General features: G+C 41.0%; 1 protein-coding gene across 2 annotated transcripts in view; it reads left to right on the forward strand.

Moving 5' to 3' along the window:
- Positions 1–18090, forward strand: part of ptk7b (protein tyrosine kinase 7b) — a 63749-nt gene that overhangs the window by 43035 nt on the left and 2624 nt on the right. For both annotated transcript variants that reach the window (XM_088305481.1, XM_088305482.1), the window contains 15 exons: positions 2403–2505; positions 2665–2849; positions 5008–5155; positions 8481–8611; positions 10825–11091; positions 11554–11690; positions 12063–12198; positions 12907–13026; positions 13386–13535; positions 13865–14012; positions 15439–15566; positions 16006–16206; positions 17196–17357; positions 17437–17669; positions 17759–17839. In XM_088305481.1, coding sequence (XP_088161607.1) covers positions 2403–2505; positions 2665–2849; positions 5008–5155; positions 8481–8611; positions 10825–11091; positions 11554–11690; positions 12063–12198; positions 12907–13026; positions 13386–13535; positions 13865–14012; positions 15439–15566; positions 16006–16206; positions 17196–17357; positions 17437–17669; positions 17759–17839 — 2330 coding nt within the window. The remainder of the gene's footprint in view (positions 1–2402; positions 2506–2664; positions 2850–5007; positions 5156–8480; positions 8612–10824; positions 11092–11553; positions 11691–12062; positions 12199–12906; positions 13027–13385; positions 13536–13864; positions 14013–15438; positions 15567–16005; positions 16207–17195; positions 17358–17436; positions 17670–17758; positions 17840–18090) is intronic.

Here is an 18090-nt window from a genome sequence, read left to right on the forward strand (position 1 = left end):
GCCATAGAACAACATGCAGACAGACAAATGTTTGGGAACTCTGTTGCGTGCATTGGCAATTTAGAGACGTACTCGATCACTTTGCACTCCATGCAAGCCTGCATTGAGCCCCGCTAACTAAGTCAACACACACGCCATCCTGCGCTAATCATGGAGTGTTCCTACCCTACATTTTATTAGGAGCTGTGTGTGCTCTTAAAACATCCTTACTCATCGCAAGTCCACTAGCTTTCATCCTTTCCGTCTGTCCCCCGACTTATATTTTGCATTTTCATGTGAGTTGACGACACGCAGCTGCTCATCAGCCTCACCCTTGTGCTCCACCATGTGACAGCAACATCATCTCCTTGTGTTGATTGAATTTGAAGAGTCGGCCTGTTGGCCTCTGTCAAGCACAGCTGATCAAATCTGACACTACACTTTTCCCTGGGCTTAATTTTTTTTTTTTTTGCCTCTCCGTTTCACAGTAGGAGTTCAGCCTGCATTTCCATACACATATGGTACTGCCTGTCAAATAAAACACCTAAGAATACCTTGCCTGTGTAGCACAATCTGCCATGCCTTTTTCAGATGACAACTAACAAGCTCACGCACACTCCTGTCTTAACTGTGATGTTGTCTCAATTGCTCTATCATCTCTGAGTTGATCTGACTTTCTGTTTCTCTCCGCCATAATATTAATTAGACAGCCTTAATTATGGTGTTTAAGGCCATGCGCACACTCACTCAGACACTTTGTCTTGCATTCTGAGACAGATTATGAGCGAGTGTGTGTCCCTCTTAATAGGTTATGAAAGACTGCCTTCTGTTGGTCAATTGGACAGCTGGAGAAATCTGAGCAAAGGACTTAAGTGGTAGAATGTGCAAGTGTCAAGAAATGTCGTTCAAGCGAGAACCAAAATAATAGAATGGCGGAATCGGGCTCAATGTGTCAATGGTTTATTGTGATTGTGAATGGCTTTCGGTTCACAGAGGTCAGTGGTGGGCTATGGTTCCTCGACATGCACACGCTTGCTGCATATTTGGCTTTATAGGATGACGCTCTTGGAACATAACAATCAATCTATCACGGAGTTGGCCTCAGTTCACTATACTGAGATACTTTGGACAATTTTGTGCTTCCCCAACCTTGTAGGAACAGTTGAGTGAAGGCAAATATGAATATGAGAAATAAGTTACATGTGACCATTTAAATAGGGGTGGCGTGGCTCAATGGTCATTTCCCAACCTAGAGATTGTGAGTTTGATCCCCAGTCAACTTTGACCATGTCAAAGTATACTTGAGGAAGGTACTGAACCTCCAGTTGCTCCTGACGCTATGTCATTCCGAAAAATGAACACTGACTCAAAGGAAAGTGTTAGAAGCTGTATACCACCTGTATCAGACTTCCACCTGTTGTTCTGGGCAAGTTTGAACGGCCTCCTTTATTTGCAAACAAGCTTTGACTCAGTCCGACATGCTGATGATAGTCATTGTGCATTTAACTCATTCTGACACTGGTGTTTACCCCATCTGTTTTTGTTAGAATTCTTAGGCTTCCTTTGCACCATTAAATGTTCAGTGTGTCTGGCCTGAGGTCGTTGTACGGGTTTCGCTCCCCTTCACAGGAGCAACCTTGACTGAGACGCACAATTAGCATACTTGTCAAACACTTTCAGACATGCGCACACAACAAGCATGCTTGAAGACTTGTATAATTCCTCTGGTTTACTGCAGCGTTCACTCATCACAGCATGCAAACACGAACGTATGTGCACAGCTTTTTGGTAACCTCTCTTGAGATAATGTCAAGGAGTGCTGTATGGCTTCCAGGTAATTGTGGGTTGAGGCTATTAAATGAAAGCATATTCATATTGACAGGTTTCCCTGCAGCGCCTCTGCTGCCTTTTGTCGGCAGTCTGCTTCCAGCCGCCTCTCCACTGTGGTCTCAGGTTATGCCATGCATTTTTAATAGATAATAGAGTGATGGCTGCTAATACTCGTCAGCCCCAGGCCGTAGAAATGTCAGCATCAGAAAATCTTAGAGTGTGTAGATGAAGGCAACAGAAACACCAGAAAAGTGCTATCTGTGTAAGCATCTATGGGCAAAGCTTTGAATGTCGGGTTGAACGATTTCAGAAAAATATTGAATTGTGATTTTTCAGATATTGTAATTTCTATTCGTTCCTAATTTCTTCCCATTTAATCTTTTTAATATTCACTATTGACAGTCCCACTTATATATGTGACTTACAGCATCCGGATGGGAGGTACTTGAGAATTCTGTGTTCCGCACATCCCCTGTCAATGAATAACAGGAGACGGTTTAACTCAATGAATCACACTGACAAGGACTTTAACATTTCTTGTCTGTCCATCCTCCCACTTGAAATCGTTACCGTTTTTCTTTCTGCTTCTGCAGGGTTGGAAAGCGGTGGCGTGACATTAAAGGAGCCCATCTCAGAAGTGGAAATTGAAAGCTCATCCCCCGTCACGCTTCGCTGTCACATTGACGGACACCCACGGTGAGTTTCTCCTAACACATCAAGACCATTGTTTTATTGTAAGGATGGTACAAGACAAAATAAAGTGCCTTCTGTTATAGCCTAGCCTCATATTATTTATTTTTTCTTCTTCCCTGTTCACCGCCTGTCCCTCATCCATTTATCACATTTTCCACTCAGGCCGACCTGCCAGTGGTTCAAAGATGGCGTGAAACTGACAGAGAAGAGCCATCAAATCAACAACAAGGAACGAACCCTCACAATCAAGAGCGCCACTCCAGATGACAACGGTCTGTTCTACTGTTGCGCCAAGAACGCAGCCGGCCACGTCTGCAGCAACATTAACTTCACGCTCAACATAATAGGTGAGCTCTATGTCCATTATGTACGTACAAGTCGGTTCACACAGTTTGCTTTTTCTGACCGTTCTTGCGTCCATGTAATGAAATAAAGCTTTGAGAGGCGCTGTTAATGGAGAGCGACTAGGGAGAGGAAATTGAGTTTTTGATGATCACCGTACACGTGGAGGCATAAAATCATAAATGCCGATGGAGCAAACTATCATTAGCAGGCTTATACGCTGTATATCTGCTTTACTCTATTGTTAAATGATGAATACTGTTATGCATCCTGAGTGCATTTGTATTTCTGCTGGCTCTTGTCATGATTTTTCTCCATTTTGTGTGCTTGCATGACACGTGTGGTTTATCTCCAGTGCACCACAGAGAGAAGTACGGGACATTCAACATCTGTCTGAGAAACCTGATGCCTGTATCACACTAATTAGCCACACACACCTTCTTGTATTTGTTACCTTTTTGAGACCACCCATAAAATGCCTACTTTCCAGGACCACCATTTTGGTCCTAAGTTGTCCATTGGTCCTTATACTGAAGGTGTTTTTACTGGTTGATATATCAAGAAGGTAGTAATACGAGAACACACCCACGCTCTCACACACAAACACACACTCTGATACTCACGTAATGTTAGCACCTGGGTGGAGGAAGGATGAATAATTGCTGAGTTTCCGGTTACCATATAACCACCTGCCATAGGGCTTCACTTTGAGGCACCTTTGACAGATTCAAGCAGTAGGTTTTCAATGCAGTCACACTGTCACAGACTTGCCATCAAGTTCTTGGGTGGGCCAAGTGCATAATGGGAGTGCTCTGGTGGCTAATGTGGCCTTTAATTGAATTCACTTCAGGCTAAATAGCAAAGCAGAAATGAAGCATGATCTCTTTAATTTTACAAATTCAACCTCTTTTATGTGCCAACTGGGAAATTTTGCTGCAGGCAGTAATATGATTTAAATGCACACTGTAAATCTGTTATTATCATCCAGTTATATGGGAGATCACATCTTTTTTTTCTTTAAATATGTAAAAACAAATAAATAAATGAAAAGGACACGTTTAAATATTATATATTTGTGAGCTGTCGTAAATCATCTCTTTCTCCTATCATGCCTGCTCAGTGAAAAGGCTTACTGGCTTCCCCTGTCGTACTTACTTGCAGACTTTTTTTTTAACTGACGCTGAGTTTCAAAACATCTCAAGTGAAGCATGTAGATGAGCCAAGATTTTATGTTTTACCAGTCATACTGTGTGATGTTTTTTTTTGTTTGTGGCGTCTTCAGTCTTAGAACAAAGCAAATGTCTTTAACAAAAAATAAATAAATAAAATACCTCCACGAATTGAATAAATACGTGCATTTAATGTCAAATGTTTTTGGTCAGGTGGTGTGGTGTTGTCTTCTTCATCTCAGCTAAGCCCATTTTTTTTAAATGGTGTACGCTTAAGCTGAGCTACTCCAAATTCTGGGGTCCAGGGACTCCTTACAGGGGATCTAATTTTCCAATGACTCCCCCTTCAAAATCTCAGTACCAATGAAACATTTTTCCACGCAATTTTAATACAAAATATCTCACTTGTCGCTAAGTGATGTGCACATTTTCCATTAGCAACACCTTTGGGAAAGAAGCTAAATTGAAAAAGCACGGTTTGATTCCCTACTAGTAACAGAGAACTTGAGTTGAATCCATTTTCCGTGGTTGTTTTGAGCATGTCAGTAAAGGTGCCCGGTGGAAGACATTTGTGGAATCAAGTTGCCAGAGGCCTGGTGCCCATTTGCTGTTTCGTTTCAAAAGTTCATTCATATTGTAAGTAGGTATTAAGAGCTATTGAATTATGTTCACAGTGTTCAATAAAATAAAAGAAAATATACATGGCACACCAAATTGTGACTTAGAGTATCGGAATTGTTCTCCTGTACAACAGTCAGTCCCATTATGTGTTCCAGCTGCCATAAAAACAACGCTCTTGATTAACCCCGGGTCAATGAAAAATCCAATGACCTTATGATGTCTACCTGAGGGCCCCTGAGGTGTTGACACATACCAGCACCTGAGGGCCCGCACTGCTGTTGGCAGTTTTTAATAAGTGCATAGATGCGATAGTGCTTGATGGTCTAATTCCTGCAGATAAAATCACAGAGATGTTTGTCTACCTCTTTTATAGATAAGAGCGTTCCTCGACCAGTGGTCACTCCTGAGGACCAGGTGGTTCTGAGGAATGAAGAAGCTATGTTCCACTGCCAGTTCACGGCCGTGCCGCCTCCTGTTCTGGAATGGTACCATGAAAGTGAGCTGCTGGTTAACAAAACTCGGTAAATCTTTATTGTTGTATCCTCGTTTTTTTTTTTGTTTTTTTTTTTCATGGAAACGTGTCCTGCTGTTTCCTCATTGCTCCCTCGCCGTACCTCAAAATTCTATCTTTTACGCATCAGTTCTACTTGTTTTACTGCCTAGCTGTGGAGCATTCCCTTGAGACCTATAAGCTGCAACCCTGGAATCATAGTTTCAGGTTCCATTTTACTTTGCAGCTCAAGCTCGGGACGAATTGCACATTACGGAATGTTATTACTCAAATAAGATTGCTGTAAAGTTCCTTTGCAATTTGCTCTACTTCAATTCAACATGCGTGTTCTCTCCAGCCTATCATAAGCGTCTTTGCAGCTCTCCAGTGTTCACACAGCGAGTGGAAAAAACTTTCAAGCTGCAATCAGCTTACCTGCATGTCCCCTATAAACACAGAGTAAGCTTTCGATCACGTGTGTCAAACGGCAACCCTCCAGGCAGCTGTGAAAAAAGATTTCCTGCTGGGTGATTTAAGTTCTTTAATAATTACTGGTCAGTTTATGTTTCTCACGGTTTGCTGCGCAACATCGAGCAGATGGGACACATTTCACTGGTGTAGTTGCTTGATTTGAAGCTTGCTATACAGACCGCACCAACATCACACAGAGACACCGCAGCTGTCTTTGAATTTTGACTCTGAACAGAGTAAGCTTTTTAGATTGAAATTGAAATGGGGAATGAATGAGGCTTCATGTCGCCCACTGATTGTTTATCAGTCATGTCATGTCATGGCATACATGGTGTGAAATATTACCTCCACATTCATTGTATTGTGTGCTTACAGATGATCACGTCACCAAAGTTGTGGTGACTCAGCATTGTGAATATTCCACGCTGTTCCTAAAAAGTGGCGTCTTTTGCTGACAAACTTCTGCGCTACACTTTTGGTCATTTATAAGTCATATTGTGTAAATAAAAGGAGTAAATGGATTTCGCAAGTCATTTTAGAAGGCGCGCGTCTGCATGTTCAACTTGCGACTGTAAAATTTCAGGTTAGAGGGGACTCATTGCTCCTAGTAAAAAGTTTAAAAAAAAAAAAAAGTCATTTGGATCCCTGCAAACAGTTAAAATTGAGGCCTGTGAAGTGCTCTGTTTAATGTTTATTGATTAGGGCAGAAGAACCCAGTCCTGCTTTATGTACTTTACATAACATAATCACAATAATAATAAAAAAAATAAATACCATGACCGCGAGGCAATTTTGCAAGTATAAAACCTTTTCTCTGGAGGCACAGATATGAAAACGCTTCTCGGTGTGTACTTTATATTGCTATGGAAAATTTTCTGCTGTCTTGGGTGATATATTTAATATATTCGCCAGTGATGATACGCTTCCACTCCTCAGTCCTCCCTCTCTGTAACAAAAAAAACACAGCCAGTCACAGAGCTTGTTTTTTTACCCTGCTCTTTGAACTGAGAGATGAGATGACACTGACAAACTACTTCTGGGACAGTATTCTCTTGAATATGAAGCACGCTGAGGTTATGTTGGCAATCATTCACTTATCGCCCCTACTCCCTAATCACTAGAGCATAGGGGTGGACTATATTGTTCACTTATTAGTCAAATGAAAAATAGTTTTCACGCACTACTTGGGCATACTATTAATTACAATATATCAACATTATTATGTTGTTTTAACCTGAATGTATTTTCCGGGTTCAACGTTAACGGTGCCCTTAGGCTAGCCCAATCCGAAATAGATTCGTACCAGCGTTGAGGAACAAGGGAAGCAATGTTATCAAGTCCGGTGATGCGCAGACAACAACAGTGTGCTGTCTAGAAATTTATTGCTTGAACTTAATACAAAGCACTCTATGTCCATCCATGTTGTGATGTGTTGCTCTACGAATATTACATATATTTTCAAGCCACAACTCATGAATGTTTCTTGTGCCGAAAATCAATCAATACCCCAGAAACAGAAGCTGCAAAGTAAATCTGTATCAGTGCAATGCATCATTGTTTTTTTTGATGATCATCGGTTGTTCAATACTTTTCATGATGCATTGCAGGATACATTAAGGGCGTTAAATAGGAGCTAACCTGTACTCCCTACATATTGTAACTGGACTATGAAATGGCAAACTTACCATTCAGGCTGACACCATTACAAATCTTTTTAGAATCAATTTTTCTATTAATCATTCTATTGGATACTCGGGTTGTCAACCTCCACATCTCCCGGGTAAAATGTCAAGTAGTGATAAGCACACCTCTGAATATACCACTTCTATCTGCTTAATTTGATGTACTACATTAGCACTGTACTCCATCCATAAATGCATCTAGCAAGCTATGATAAGGTAAGTTTCACCAGGCAGGACCATTTAGTGGAAGACGCTAGGCTCCATTAAAGTAACGATGGGATGTACGGTGATGAGACTTCAGGCTGTTCAGTGCTGGGTTACTTAAAAAGTTCCATACTGTGATCTGCTCTTTGTGAAATGCATTAAACATGGGCACTGTACGTTATGACAAATGATGTAAATTATATGTATTACATATGCTAATGAGTTAAAAAAAAAAAAAAAAACCTTACCTAGTTGTACATGCTGGCCGACTTGTTGTCACATACACATAATGTAGTTTCCTCTCCAAGCTACCCCAGATCCACTTAGTAGTTTTGACTTTACATAAAAACATTATTTTGGGGCTTTTCTTTTTTTCTCAAATCATGCGTCATCATGCGAAGACATTCTGGACAAGTTTATTGCCAAAGCCAGTTTTTGTTCCATTACTTTGCCACAATGCTTGTTCTTCTGGTTGAAAGGAATAAAAATTCCTCCAGGGACACTCCTGCACACCTCTTGTCGAAAGCCTTACCTTGTGAGTGAAAGCTGGTAGTGGGTAGGTTGGTCCACTTGCATCTTTCCTTTCTGTTTGTAGATGCGTCTCAATACTTTTGTCCAAACTATTTCTGTGTGTTGTGTTCCTGCCACTCAGTCAGCCTGAAATTAATTCTCACCCTGTCCGTCACCGCCACTCAATTACTGTTTAGCCTGCAAGAGGTCAAACTGGGCCTCCAACATCACAAGACTTTTTAAAAATAACTTGCTATGTAGGACACTTATCTGTGTGTTGTGTAAAGGCAATTTATTTGCCTTAATTACAACTAACTTGGCGCACCAGATGTTTCCCCGGATCAGTTCGCTTAGGAAACATGCCAGATCCCCTGCTCCCATTACACTGTGCAGTGGGGCTGCTGGTGGCAATTCTGCAACACTGGTTGAAAGAAGAATGATTTGAGCTGAGGATGTGTTCGTTTATATGGGATTTGTTTCTCTTTGCAGCATATTCCTGCTGTCCAATGGGTCACTGCTCATCACCCAGGTCAAGCCCCGGAACACGGGCTTGTACAAGTGTGTTGGCCGCGGTGTCAGCGGCTCCCAAGTCACACATGAGGCTTCCCTACTCATAGCAGGTAGACACACATACATCCACATTTGCAGCTGTTGTCCTGCTTGGAGATAAACACCTAAACACAATGTGTAATCTGAGAGCATTTCAGTTGGGTACAATAACACTCTGCCTTTTGTTGGCTCTTTCACATACAGCTATATCTCACCAGATAATCACATTTCCTTATCGATATCCGGCCCAGCTGTATCTTCCGCACTCTGTCGATGCTGAAACACTTGACTTCTTTGTCTTTGTGTGTTTTGCCTATCACGTTTGCTAGTAATCATAACATCACATGGAAGGCAGTATGGAAAAACAGATGACATTCCCTTGCGAGATTATGAATTTATACCATTCAGATAATCAGATCCCGCTGAACTAAAAACAATGGTTTTGCGATGACCAGCAAAAAGTTAATAATTTACTTGGGATAATTGTAGTAGAGAAAGGCATGTATTACAAAGAATGTGGCAATCAGCAATTTTTCACTACAAATAGATTTAAAAATACATTTTCAATTGATAGACCTTGGATACATTGTTTAGTACATATAAATTGCTTCACCTTATTTGTTTATTTATTCAATACTAATAAAATGTGTCTTTCAATGAAAATCTGTATGGTGAGTAGCAGTATTTGAAATTACAAGGGATGTCCCTATGACATTTTTTGCACACCTTCCTGAGTCCAATTCACATGATACTGATCTGCCAATCCCGAATCCTGTTTTAATAGGACTGGTATGCTACGCTCTTAGGAAGAAAAAAAAGACCCCATCCAAATTGTCTCATTTATTCTTAATTATGTTTTGAGCAAATGTATACCAAGATAATACTTTTTATATGGCTCTAAATCAGAAGCGTTTCAAATCAAGTGAATAATTCAAATGTTTTATTCTTGACTAATAGAAATTAAGAAAATTTAAAAATCCGATCGTTTTCACTCGATACGACAATCATGTGATCGGGCCCCGATTTCTGATCGTGTGATCGCATCGGGACAACCCAATAAAATTGAATTTTGGAATTAAATCGATTGAGAATAAAAACTGCATGACTCAACAGTGCAGAGACGACAGTCAAAACATTGTCTAGACACATGAGAACTATTATGCGATAGAGCCCATACTAGTGTCAGATATGAGCTCTGAACAGTACCTCCTAAAAAGTACTTAAATGACTGTTGCAGTTAAGTCAGGCTAAATTGTCTCCTAATCAGACTGTCTTGCAAGCACAAGCAAGTCAAATATTTTGAACTTGCTGAACGCAAGAATTTCTTTCATTTACTAGCCCGAGCCCTTTTTTTTTCCCCTCCCAAACGTCTATTTTTTCAGTTAAATGAAATACGACTGCATCTGCAGTTTTAGCCCAGTGAACCGCAGCTCCATTTAAATACCTTAATTCACCTAATCTGATGGTAATCCCCGCAGGCATTAAAGGAGCTTGTGTCACAATAGAAGTCATTATTTGGTGACAAGTTTAAACAGTCTCTCCATCATAGTTCTACTTCCACCTCATTCATTTCACAGCCCAAATAATCACCCGTAGCCCCCTCCCCCACCGCCACCACCTCCAACTCCTACTTTCCCAGATCAGCCACTCTTTCATCTGCTGAAATATGTGCGTTTTCCTCTGTTCATATTAACCGATTCTGATCATTGACTGTAAAAGGTTGGAACCCGGTGACCAACTTGAGTCTCCTTGGCCAATCAAGTATTAATGATGGTTAAAAACACCGCTTAACGTATCATACAGTGCAGTGAGGTCTTGTGAGTCTTTGTAGATTTCACTCCATTGACTGTCGAGCCGCTGCCAACTTTGGTATGGCTCACCTCACAAAGACCCTTTTTAATTTAATTCCCTTATTTAAAACAACCTATATTCTCAGTCTGCTACTGTTGCCTTTGTTCCCGAATTACTAGGGGGAGATGATTGAGTTTTATTAAAATACTTGAAATCTGTCAACGCTTACGTTACACAAGTTCATCTATTTTTATGGATAACAATTGCAAATATTTGTTTTTTCCTATTTGTATGTTTGTGAAAAGAAATGTTACATTTCTTTGTCTTTTGGCATTATTTATATTTTTTTTAATTGAAATATGTATGCGGTTCAACAATGACAATTTTTTATTTTATTTGATTTTATTCCAAAATCAAATCAAAAGACCACAAAAATTCCAATTACTGTAATTTGACCATTATGTTCCCTTCGACTTTCTTCTCCACACCACAGAGATTGATGACATGATGTCCAAGATGTCAAAGGTTTTCACAGCGGACACCCTGCAGCGGGTCCCCTGTAATGCCCCACGGGGGCGGCCTCGGCCCGAAGTCTGGTGGGAGAGGGGAGGTCAGCGGGTGCCCACAGAGGGACGAGTGTACCAGGATGGCTCAGATCTGGTCTTCAGTCCAACGGAGGCGGGCGATTCTGGAGTCTATACCTGCATAGCTCAAAACAAGGCAGGCCGCAGGACACAGGAAGTTACATTCACTGTGGCCAGTGAGTCCCAAACAATCTCAATTGCATAACACAGTTATTAATAATTATTTGTATTGTTTTTTTTTGTTTGTTTGTTTTTTTAAGAAATTGGTCAATACTCAAGGGAGATTCAGTACACTTTTCTTATACTGGATTTACACTACTGTGTATCCATAGAGGATAGCATACTGAAAAGCTGCGAGTAATTTCAACATCTACAAAACACCTGCTCTAACCTCAGATACAAATAAATACATCATTTTAATTACTCCACCAAAGGTTCACAAACGAATAAATGATGCTGAGCTCAGAACAGCACAAGAACTTTTTGAATTTCTTTTAGATACGCTGAAAATTGTGGTGTTAAGTCAAACTAGGTCCTGTCATGCAGTTGATTACTTGGCTGTTACAATTATACTGTACGTGTGAGAGGGACTGTAAAATGTCTGTGCTCATGTGATATACACGTGTGTTCTCCCGCAGCCGCCCCCGTGTGGGTAACAAGGCCCCAAGACAGTCGTTTGGAAGAAGGTAAACCGGGTTATCTGCACTGTAACGCCAAAGCAACTCCTGAACCGGAGGTCACATGGCTTCGCAACAACATGATGATCACACCAGAGGTCAGTTGTCATGGTCGCGTTCCACACTGGCCTGTGTGATGGCTCCTTTTTAGGCCTTTGTAGAACTGTGGACATTTGGGGGATGTATGTTTGACTTCCTCTTTGATCTAACTTGATGCATATTGCAAAACGTTGGTTGTTAAACATAAATGTGTTTACCTTATAAATTGTGACCCCAAACAATATTTATCATGGAAAATTCTGGTCATGTCTCTGCTGCCATTTCGATGAACATTTTTGATAATAAGGTAGTCAAAATATACAGTAACAGAGTAAATACAGAAAAAAATGTTTTAGCTCCTCATTTTTTTCACATTGTTATACACATTTTCAGACAATTTAGCTGGGCTTGTCTAAAATTTTCCTTGCCAGGACTCCCGTTTTAAACTATTCCCGAACGGCACCCTGAGGATCAACAGTGTAGAAGTGTACGACGGACAGATGTACGGCTGTGAGACCAAAACCGTGGGTGGTCGACTGTCTGGCCAGGCCAGAGTCACCGTGCTGGGTAAGACAGCGAGATTTATCTTAGCTCAATGTGTTCGAAGTCATTCCAAAAGAGATCCGTAATACAGTGCTCAGAAAAAAAAATCGAAAACAAATGTGGTCTTGCCTTTGGGCTTGTGTGTGCGTGTTTCTTAAAATAGGAAGAGTTGGAGGACACCCACGGAGGTGTTAAACGTGACTCATACACAGCAGCTTTTGTCTGACCTCCACTGTTACATTTTTTTCTCTAAGATGAATGCTTCTGCAGATGATCTGATACGTCATTGTTATGTCTGGATGCTTTGCCTCTGATACTTTTCATTTCTTTTCGCTTGTATTTGAGAACTTAGTGCAGGGATTCAGGTGTGCTTGAATAGTTTAAGTTGTGTTTGTCAGGTACAGAAAGTGCTTAGAGTTTGCATAAAGCCAGTCAGTCTTTTGTCCGGAATGAATGGAAAAAAACTGAATATGGAAATATGATGGATGCATCCTACTAATCTACAACCATGTACATTAAATTTATTTCTCCTGCTTTTTAAGAAAGAAAATGTAAACATAATACATAGTTTAATGATGATTGTCTGAGTATGAAATTTGTCACTGATTTAAGGTGCTGAATATTGATTTTGAAAATGCTTGAAACGCGTATTCAGCTTGACATGCTTTGCTACTTCCGCTTTGTGTCAACTGTGTGTAACACTTGTATGCGTGTTGTTTTGACTTGTTTCAGAGAAGCTCAAGTTCACCCCAACCCCACAACCCTCCCAGTGCCTGGAGCTGGATAATGAGATCACTATCCAGTGCTCGGCGAAAGGCAGAGAAAGTCCCACCATCCGCTGGACTAAAGCAGGTGTGCGCTAAGATCTTAATACACAGCTCATGTCAAAATGGAAAAAGTAAATACGAGGATAATAAACAAAATAGCCTCAGTTTATCTTGGTATCACTTAACAAGCGTTCAAGAAATGGAAGTAAATGTAACTTTGGGGGGTTTTTTTTCCCAATGTGCTCTGGCGTCTTCACAGATGCACTATCGAAGATGCTTTTAAGTCTCTATAAATTAAGCAATTGTGGATGATGCCTAAAGTGCTGTAAACCAGATGAGCGTCATAAATTATTGTTGGCAATGAGGCTGTAGTATGAGTAAAATGAAGACGAACTCATTCATTTTTAATGTCTCTTGTCCTCTGTCCTTTGTCGCCCCCTGCAGACGGAGGAGACCTTCCACCCCATGTGGAGCAGAAAAACGGCCAGCTTCACTTCTCCAAAGTCACCCGCAGTGACGCGGGCAATTACACCTGCATCGCCTCCAATCGCCTCCAGGGGGAGATTAGAGCCTTGGTGTCCCTCACAGTGGCAGGTAAGCTCATTCATCATTGTGCTAGAAGAGAAACTTGCATGACCACATAAGTCACCACTCCCATGTTGCAAGCGGTTGTGGTTTCACTATTTTCGAGGGTACTTTCATGAGGAAACATTCATTGATCATTCTCTGTAAGCGGCAGAATTTACTGGCTGGTGGTGGCCTTTTTACAATGTGGTAATGAATTACAGTTGGCCAGCAGAGTGTGACTGTGAGCAACCACAGTTACCACAGCCTTTTAGTTGGTGCCCACATGAGAACAAAGGGTGAGTAAAGATAATGTATTGTGTGTGTGCTTTTGTGTCCCTTTTCGTATACGCTGTTAGTGTACATTCGCTTTAAAGTGGAGCCTGAGAATACGACTGTGTACCAGGGCCACACGGCCATACTCCACTGCCAGGCCACCGGCAATCCTGAGCCTCATATTCACTGGATGGTCAAAGACAAGACCCTGGACATCAGTAAGAACAGAAGGTAACTAATATCATCAACTCAGGACAACTCGTTTAAACTCAGCATTTGTATAAATCGTGATGCAATATGTTTGGATTTCAGCGTCTCAAAATACCTGTTAAGTTTTCAAATGTGAAATAATAATTACTTGTGACCACTTGGTGATAGCAAAAATATCTTTCCATCCATTATCCGAGCCGCTCATCCTCACGAGGGTTGCCAATGGAGCGTTAATTTTAATACAGAAAAAAAAAATGTAAGTTCTCGAGAACAACGCCCTTGAATATCACACACTCACTTAAAATCGCCCTTCAAAAGCATTGTTTTCTGCACCCATGTATTATATATTTGCTGGTATCCACACTCAAAATTGTAGTGTAAAGCACATAGTCATTTGATAGGTTGGAATTTCTTGTCTTCAAACGTGTATTTCTTGTGCAAAGAGAAGTTCACTTGCCATATTTTAAGTCTCTTGTGCAATGTCCCAAAAGTGAAATGCTGAATGCCACTGCCAAAAATAAAAAATCCATAATTTCAGCCCATGAACTAGGAAATGTTTGAATGCAACACTACAGGGAGTCGCATTTTCTACCTGGAAAGTTGTGCATCAGACAATGCAGATTGAAACAGTTCAAATATAAGATGCTGATTGGTTTTTCTGCCTCCCTGAACACACACACTCTTAGAGGTGTTTGGGCATCAGAGTGTATTTCCGAACACACTCTGTATTGATGGCAACAAATAAGGTCCAGTTCAACGAAACCTCAGCTTCCCACTACGGAAATGTTTTTCTTCATAGTTTTCAAATGTTTTACCTTCACTAGACTACCTTGTCATGCGGCCAAAGGTAATATCCTGGTCGGTTTTGGTGCTGTAAATCCTTATTGTTGCGTACGTGTAAAAGCAGGATGCTAAACTAGCTATGCGTCATAATTTTCATCTGATTAAAAAAAAACAACCAAAAAAAATGTGTTGACCGGTGCAATAAGAACACTTACTACCATTCAGACATTGTGCTTCTGTCTCATGCCTACAGAGTTCATAACCGCAGTGATGGATGTATGCAACAAAGCGAGCGGCTAATTGTTGCCAATATTCCGACTTTTCGGTTGTATTTAAGTACTTGAAATATTTAGTGACTTCTTCTTCCCCTAGAAATTGTTCACAACAAAAAGCGATGAACAACAAATCTCCTGACTTCTTATGGTGCAATAGGAGACTTATGAAGACTTTGAGACTCCCTCCAAAGAATGAATAGCTCACTCCTTCACACCCAGACTGCCAAATCCGCTATATTTACCATACACATCCCGATTATCCACAAACTTTCCCAATTTACCTATATCTATTTTTTTATTTAGAGTTGGTCCGAATGCAACCGATTAAAATTTAACAGGATCCTCTCGAATGGTTATTGTGACCTCAAAATTATTATCCCTTCTCACAGGATCCAGAAGATGCCCAATGGTTCCCTCGTGATTGCAGACGTCACAACAGATGACACAGGCCGATATACATGTGTGGCTGGCAACAGCTGCAGCATCAAAGACCGTGTGGCTCAGCTGTATGTCGTAGGTGAGTTACTTCGGCGCACACCGTGGACACAAGGCACAATTCCATGTGTTGGATGAAAGCGTTCATTAAACCTTCCCACTCCTCCTGTCATCCACCTGGACAAGTTAATAACCATAGAGACTACCTCTGTTCCAGCTCAGCTGTCAGTGGGGTGATGGAACTGGGCAGGCGATGGATCTAATACTGTTTTGTCTCTTGGGGGTTGTCTCAACCTTAAATATACTGTTACCCTTTCATTAAGATTGTCCGTTTAAAGAAGCTCAAATAAAGTCACACTCTCCTTTCCCAATTTCTACCAGGTGAGAGAACAACGTTGCAGATTAGATCCTTTAGAGACAAACGAATTTTGACATTTTGCACAGACAAAATGAAAGATTGGCTACTCAAGGACTGGATTTATTCATTATTAATGTGCCGCTTGGATGTCTGCACCCAACAGATAAACCAGCACAGACGCATGACGAGGATGAGGACAGAGCGCCCTACAAGATGATTCAAACCATCGGCCTGTCTGTGGGGGCGGCTGTGGCGTACATCATCGTGGTGCTCGGCCTCATGTTCTACTGCAAAAAGAGGCGCAACGCCAAAAGACTGCACAAGCATCCAGATGGAGAGGAGCCAGAGATGGAGTGTCTCAATGGTATGAGTCTTAAATACAGACAAACATTTAGACCTTTTTGGTTTTATTAAGCCAGGGCTTCTCAAAACAGGATATAAAGTATTGCATTTGAATATGGAGTCTTGATATTTGGCTGTTGTTGTTTGAATTTGTTGTATTAATTATCAATTTCCTCACAGAATATGATAGAGGTACAACTCTTGCACATTTTGAGAGAATAAAAGATTACTTGGGGTTCAGGCATACAAAGGTTTGAGAACTTTGTTGTCTTCAGACTTGATAAGGGAAGGTGTTTGCTGCCATCTTGTGTTCATTCTGTGAACTTCAGAGAAAAACGTAAAGTCTCTAAAAGAGTAAATTGACACGGTAAGCTCAATTCTGGAGAAATACATTTTTTTGTAGTTTTTATGTCATTCATGATTTGATTAGTTTATTTTTAGTATCATAACCGCAACACTTACAGCGAGCAAACCCCTCAAATTCTCCATATCAAGACATTGCAATAATGTGTTTTGCAAACAAAATTATTTTTTAAATAAGGATATTACTGAAAACTTCTGAAAAGTATTTTCTAATGATTTTCATAATTATAATCTGCGTGGGTCTTTTTCTTTCTCATTTGCTTTCTCATGAACGTTTATGCAACTATCCTATGTGATGTGAAGAGGACACTGTCATAGTAAAGCACAGCTTTAATCCAGGTTTCACTTTTGGCAGCAGTTGAAACTTAACATGGAAAGTTTTCTTTTCACATGTTCAGCCATGTTGTAATTTGTGTTAATTATGAAGGATCTCATTACATTGTGTTCCCTTGAGTAATTCGGCCCTGAAGCAATAAAGGCATTGATTCTTGTTGTGACAAATGTTTACGCTGGGGTGGTACTTGTATGCCACACTCTCACACTCACCGTGGTTTTACATTTATTCAAATGTTGAATGCATACATCTTCAAATTGGATGCCTGCACTCGTTTGATCTCCCACATTCTTTTCTTTCTTACTCATTTCAAGGGGGGGCTGTTCAACAAAATGGCCACACCACCACTGAGATCCAGGAGGAGGTGGCACTCACCAACATGGGTACCATGGCAACAACCGAGAAGCGCCACAGCCACGTTAACAGCGACAAGCTGCACTTCCCCCGAGCGAACCTGCAGACAATCACTACCTTAGGTAACGTTCACTTACTGGAAGCAAACGCTTAAGAAATCAAGCCTTCAAGGGGGTTAGCAAACTGTGACTTGCGATGCAGGCAAAGGAGAGTTTGGCGAGGTGCTGCTGTCCAAAGCCAAGGGCATCGATGAGAGGGAGGAGGAAACGGTGGTGCTGGTGAAGAGTCTCCAGACTCGAGACGAGCAGCTTCAGCTCGACTTCCGGCGGGAAGCGGAAATGTTCGGCAAGCTCAGCCACCCCAACGTGGTCCGCCTGGTGGGACTGTGCAGAGAGGCCGAGCCCCACTACATGGTCCTGGAATACTACGACCTGGTACGCTGGCTGTAGGAAGCCGGTCGATGGTTCAGGAGGACTTTGCGCTGCACTTGCGTTTAAACGTCTTCTCGTTTTTGTCAAACCAGGGAGATTTAAAGCAGTTCCTGAGGATTTCCCAAAACAAAGATGACAAAGTGAAATCTCAGTCTATCAGCACCAAGACCAAAGTAAGTGTTCAAGATGAACTCACTTTTGACCCCAATTATCCTTGAAACTTAACATTAGATCCTTAAATCTGCCTTTCAAAATTGTCTTCCACTGCTACTTGATTGTCCAAGCAAAGTTTGAAAGAAACGAGCTGACAAAAAAATAAATAAATCAATGTTTCATTTTGTTACGTTTGGATATTGTAAATTCAAGTACATTTGCATTGTCAAATGCTCCCACTTGCAAGTTAAAAAAAAAAAAACAGCTCATA

The sequence above is a fragment of the Idiotropiscis lumnitzeri genome, chromosome 9 (genome assembly GCF_059441095.1).
Source record: "Idiotropiscis lumnitzeri isolate Australia: NSW breed Sydney's pygmy pipehorse chromosome 9, RoL_Ilum_1.0, whole genome shotgun sequence".
NCBI classification, from domain to species: Eukaryota; Metazoa; Chordata; class Actinopteri; order Syngnathiformes; family Syngnathidae; genus Idiotropiscis; species Idiotropiscis lumnitzeri.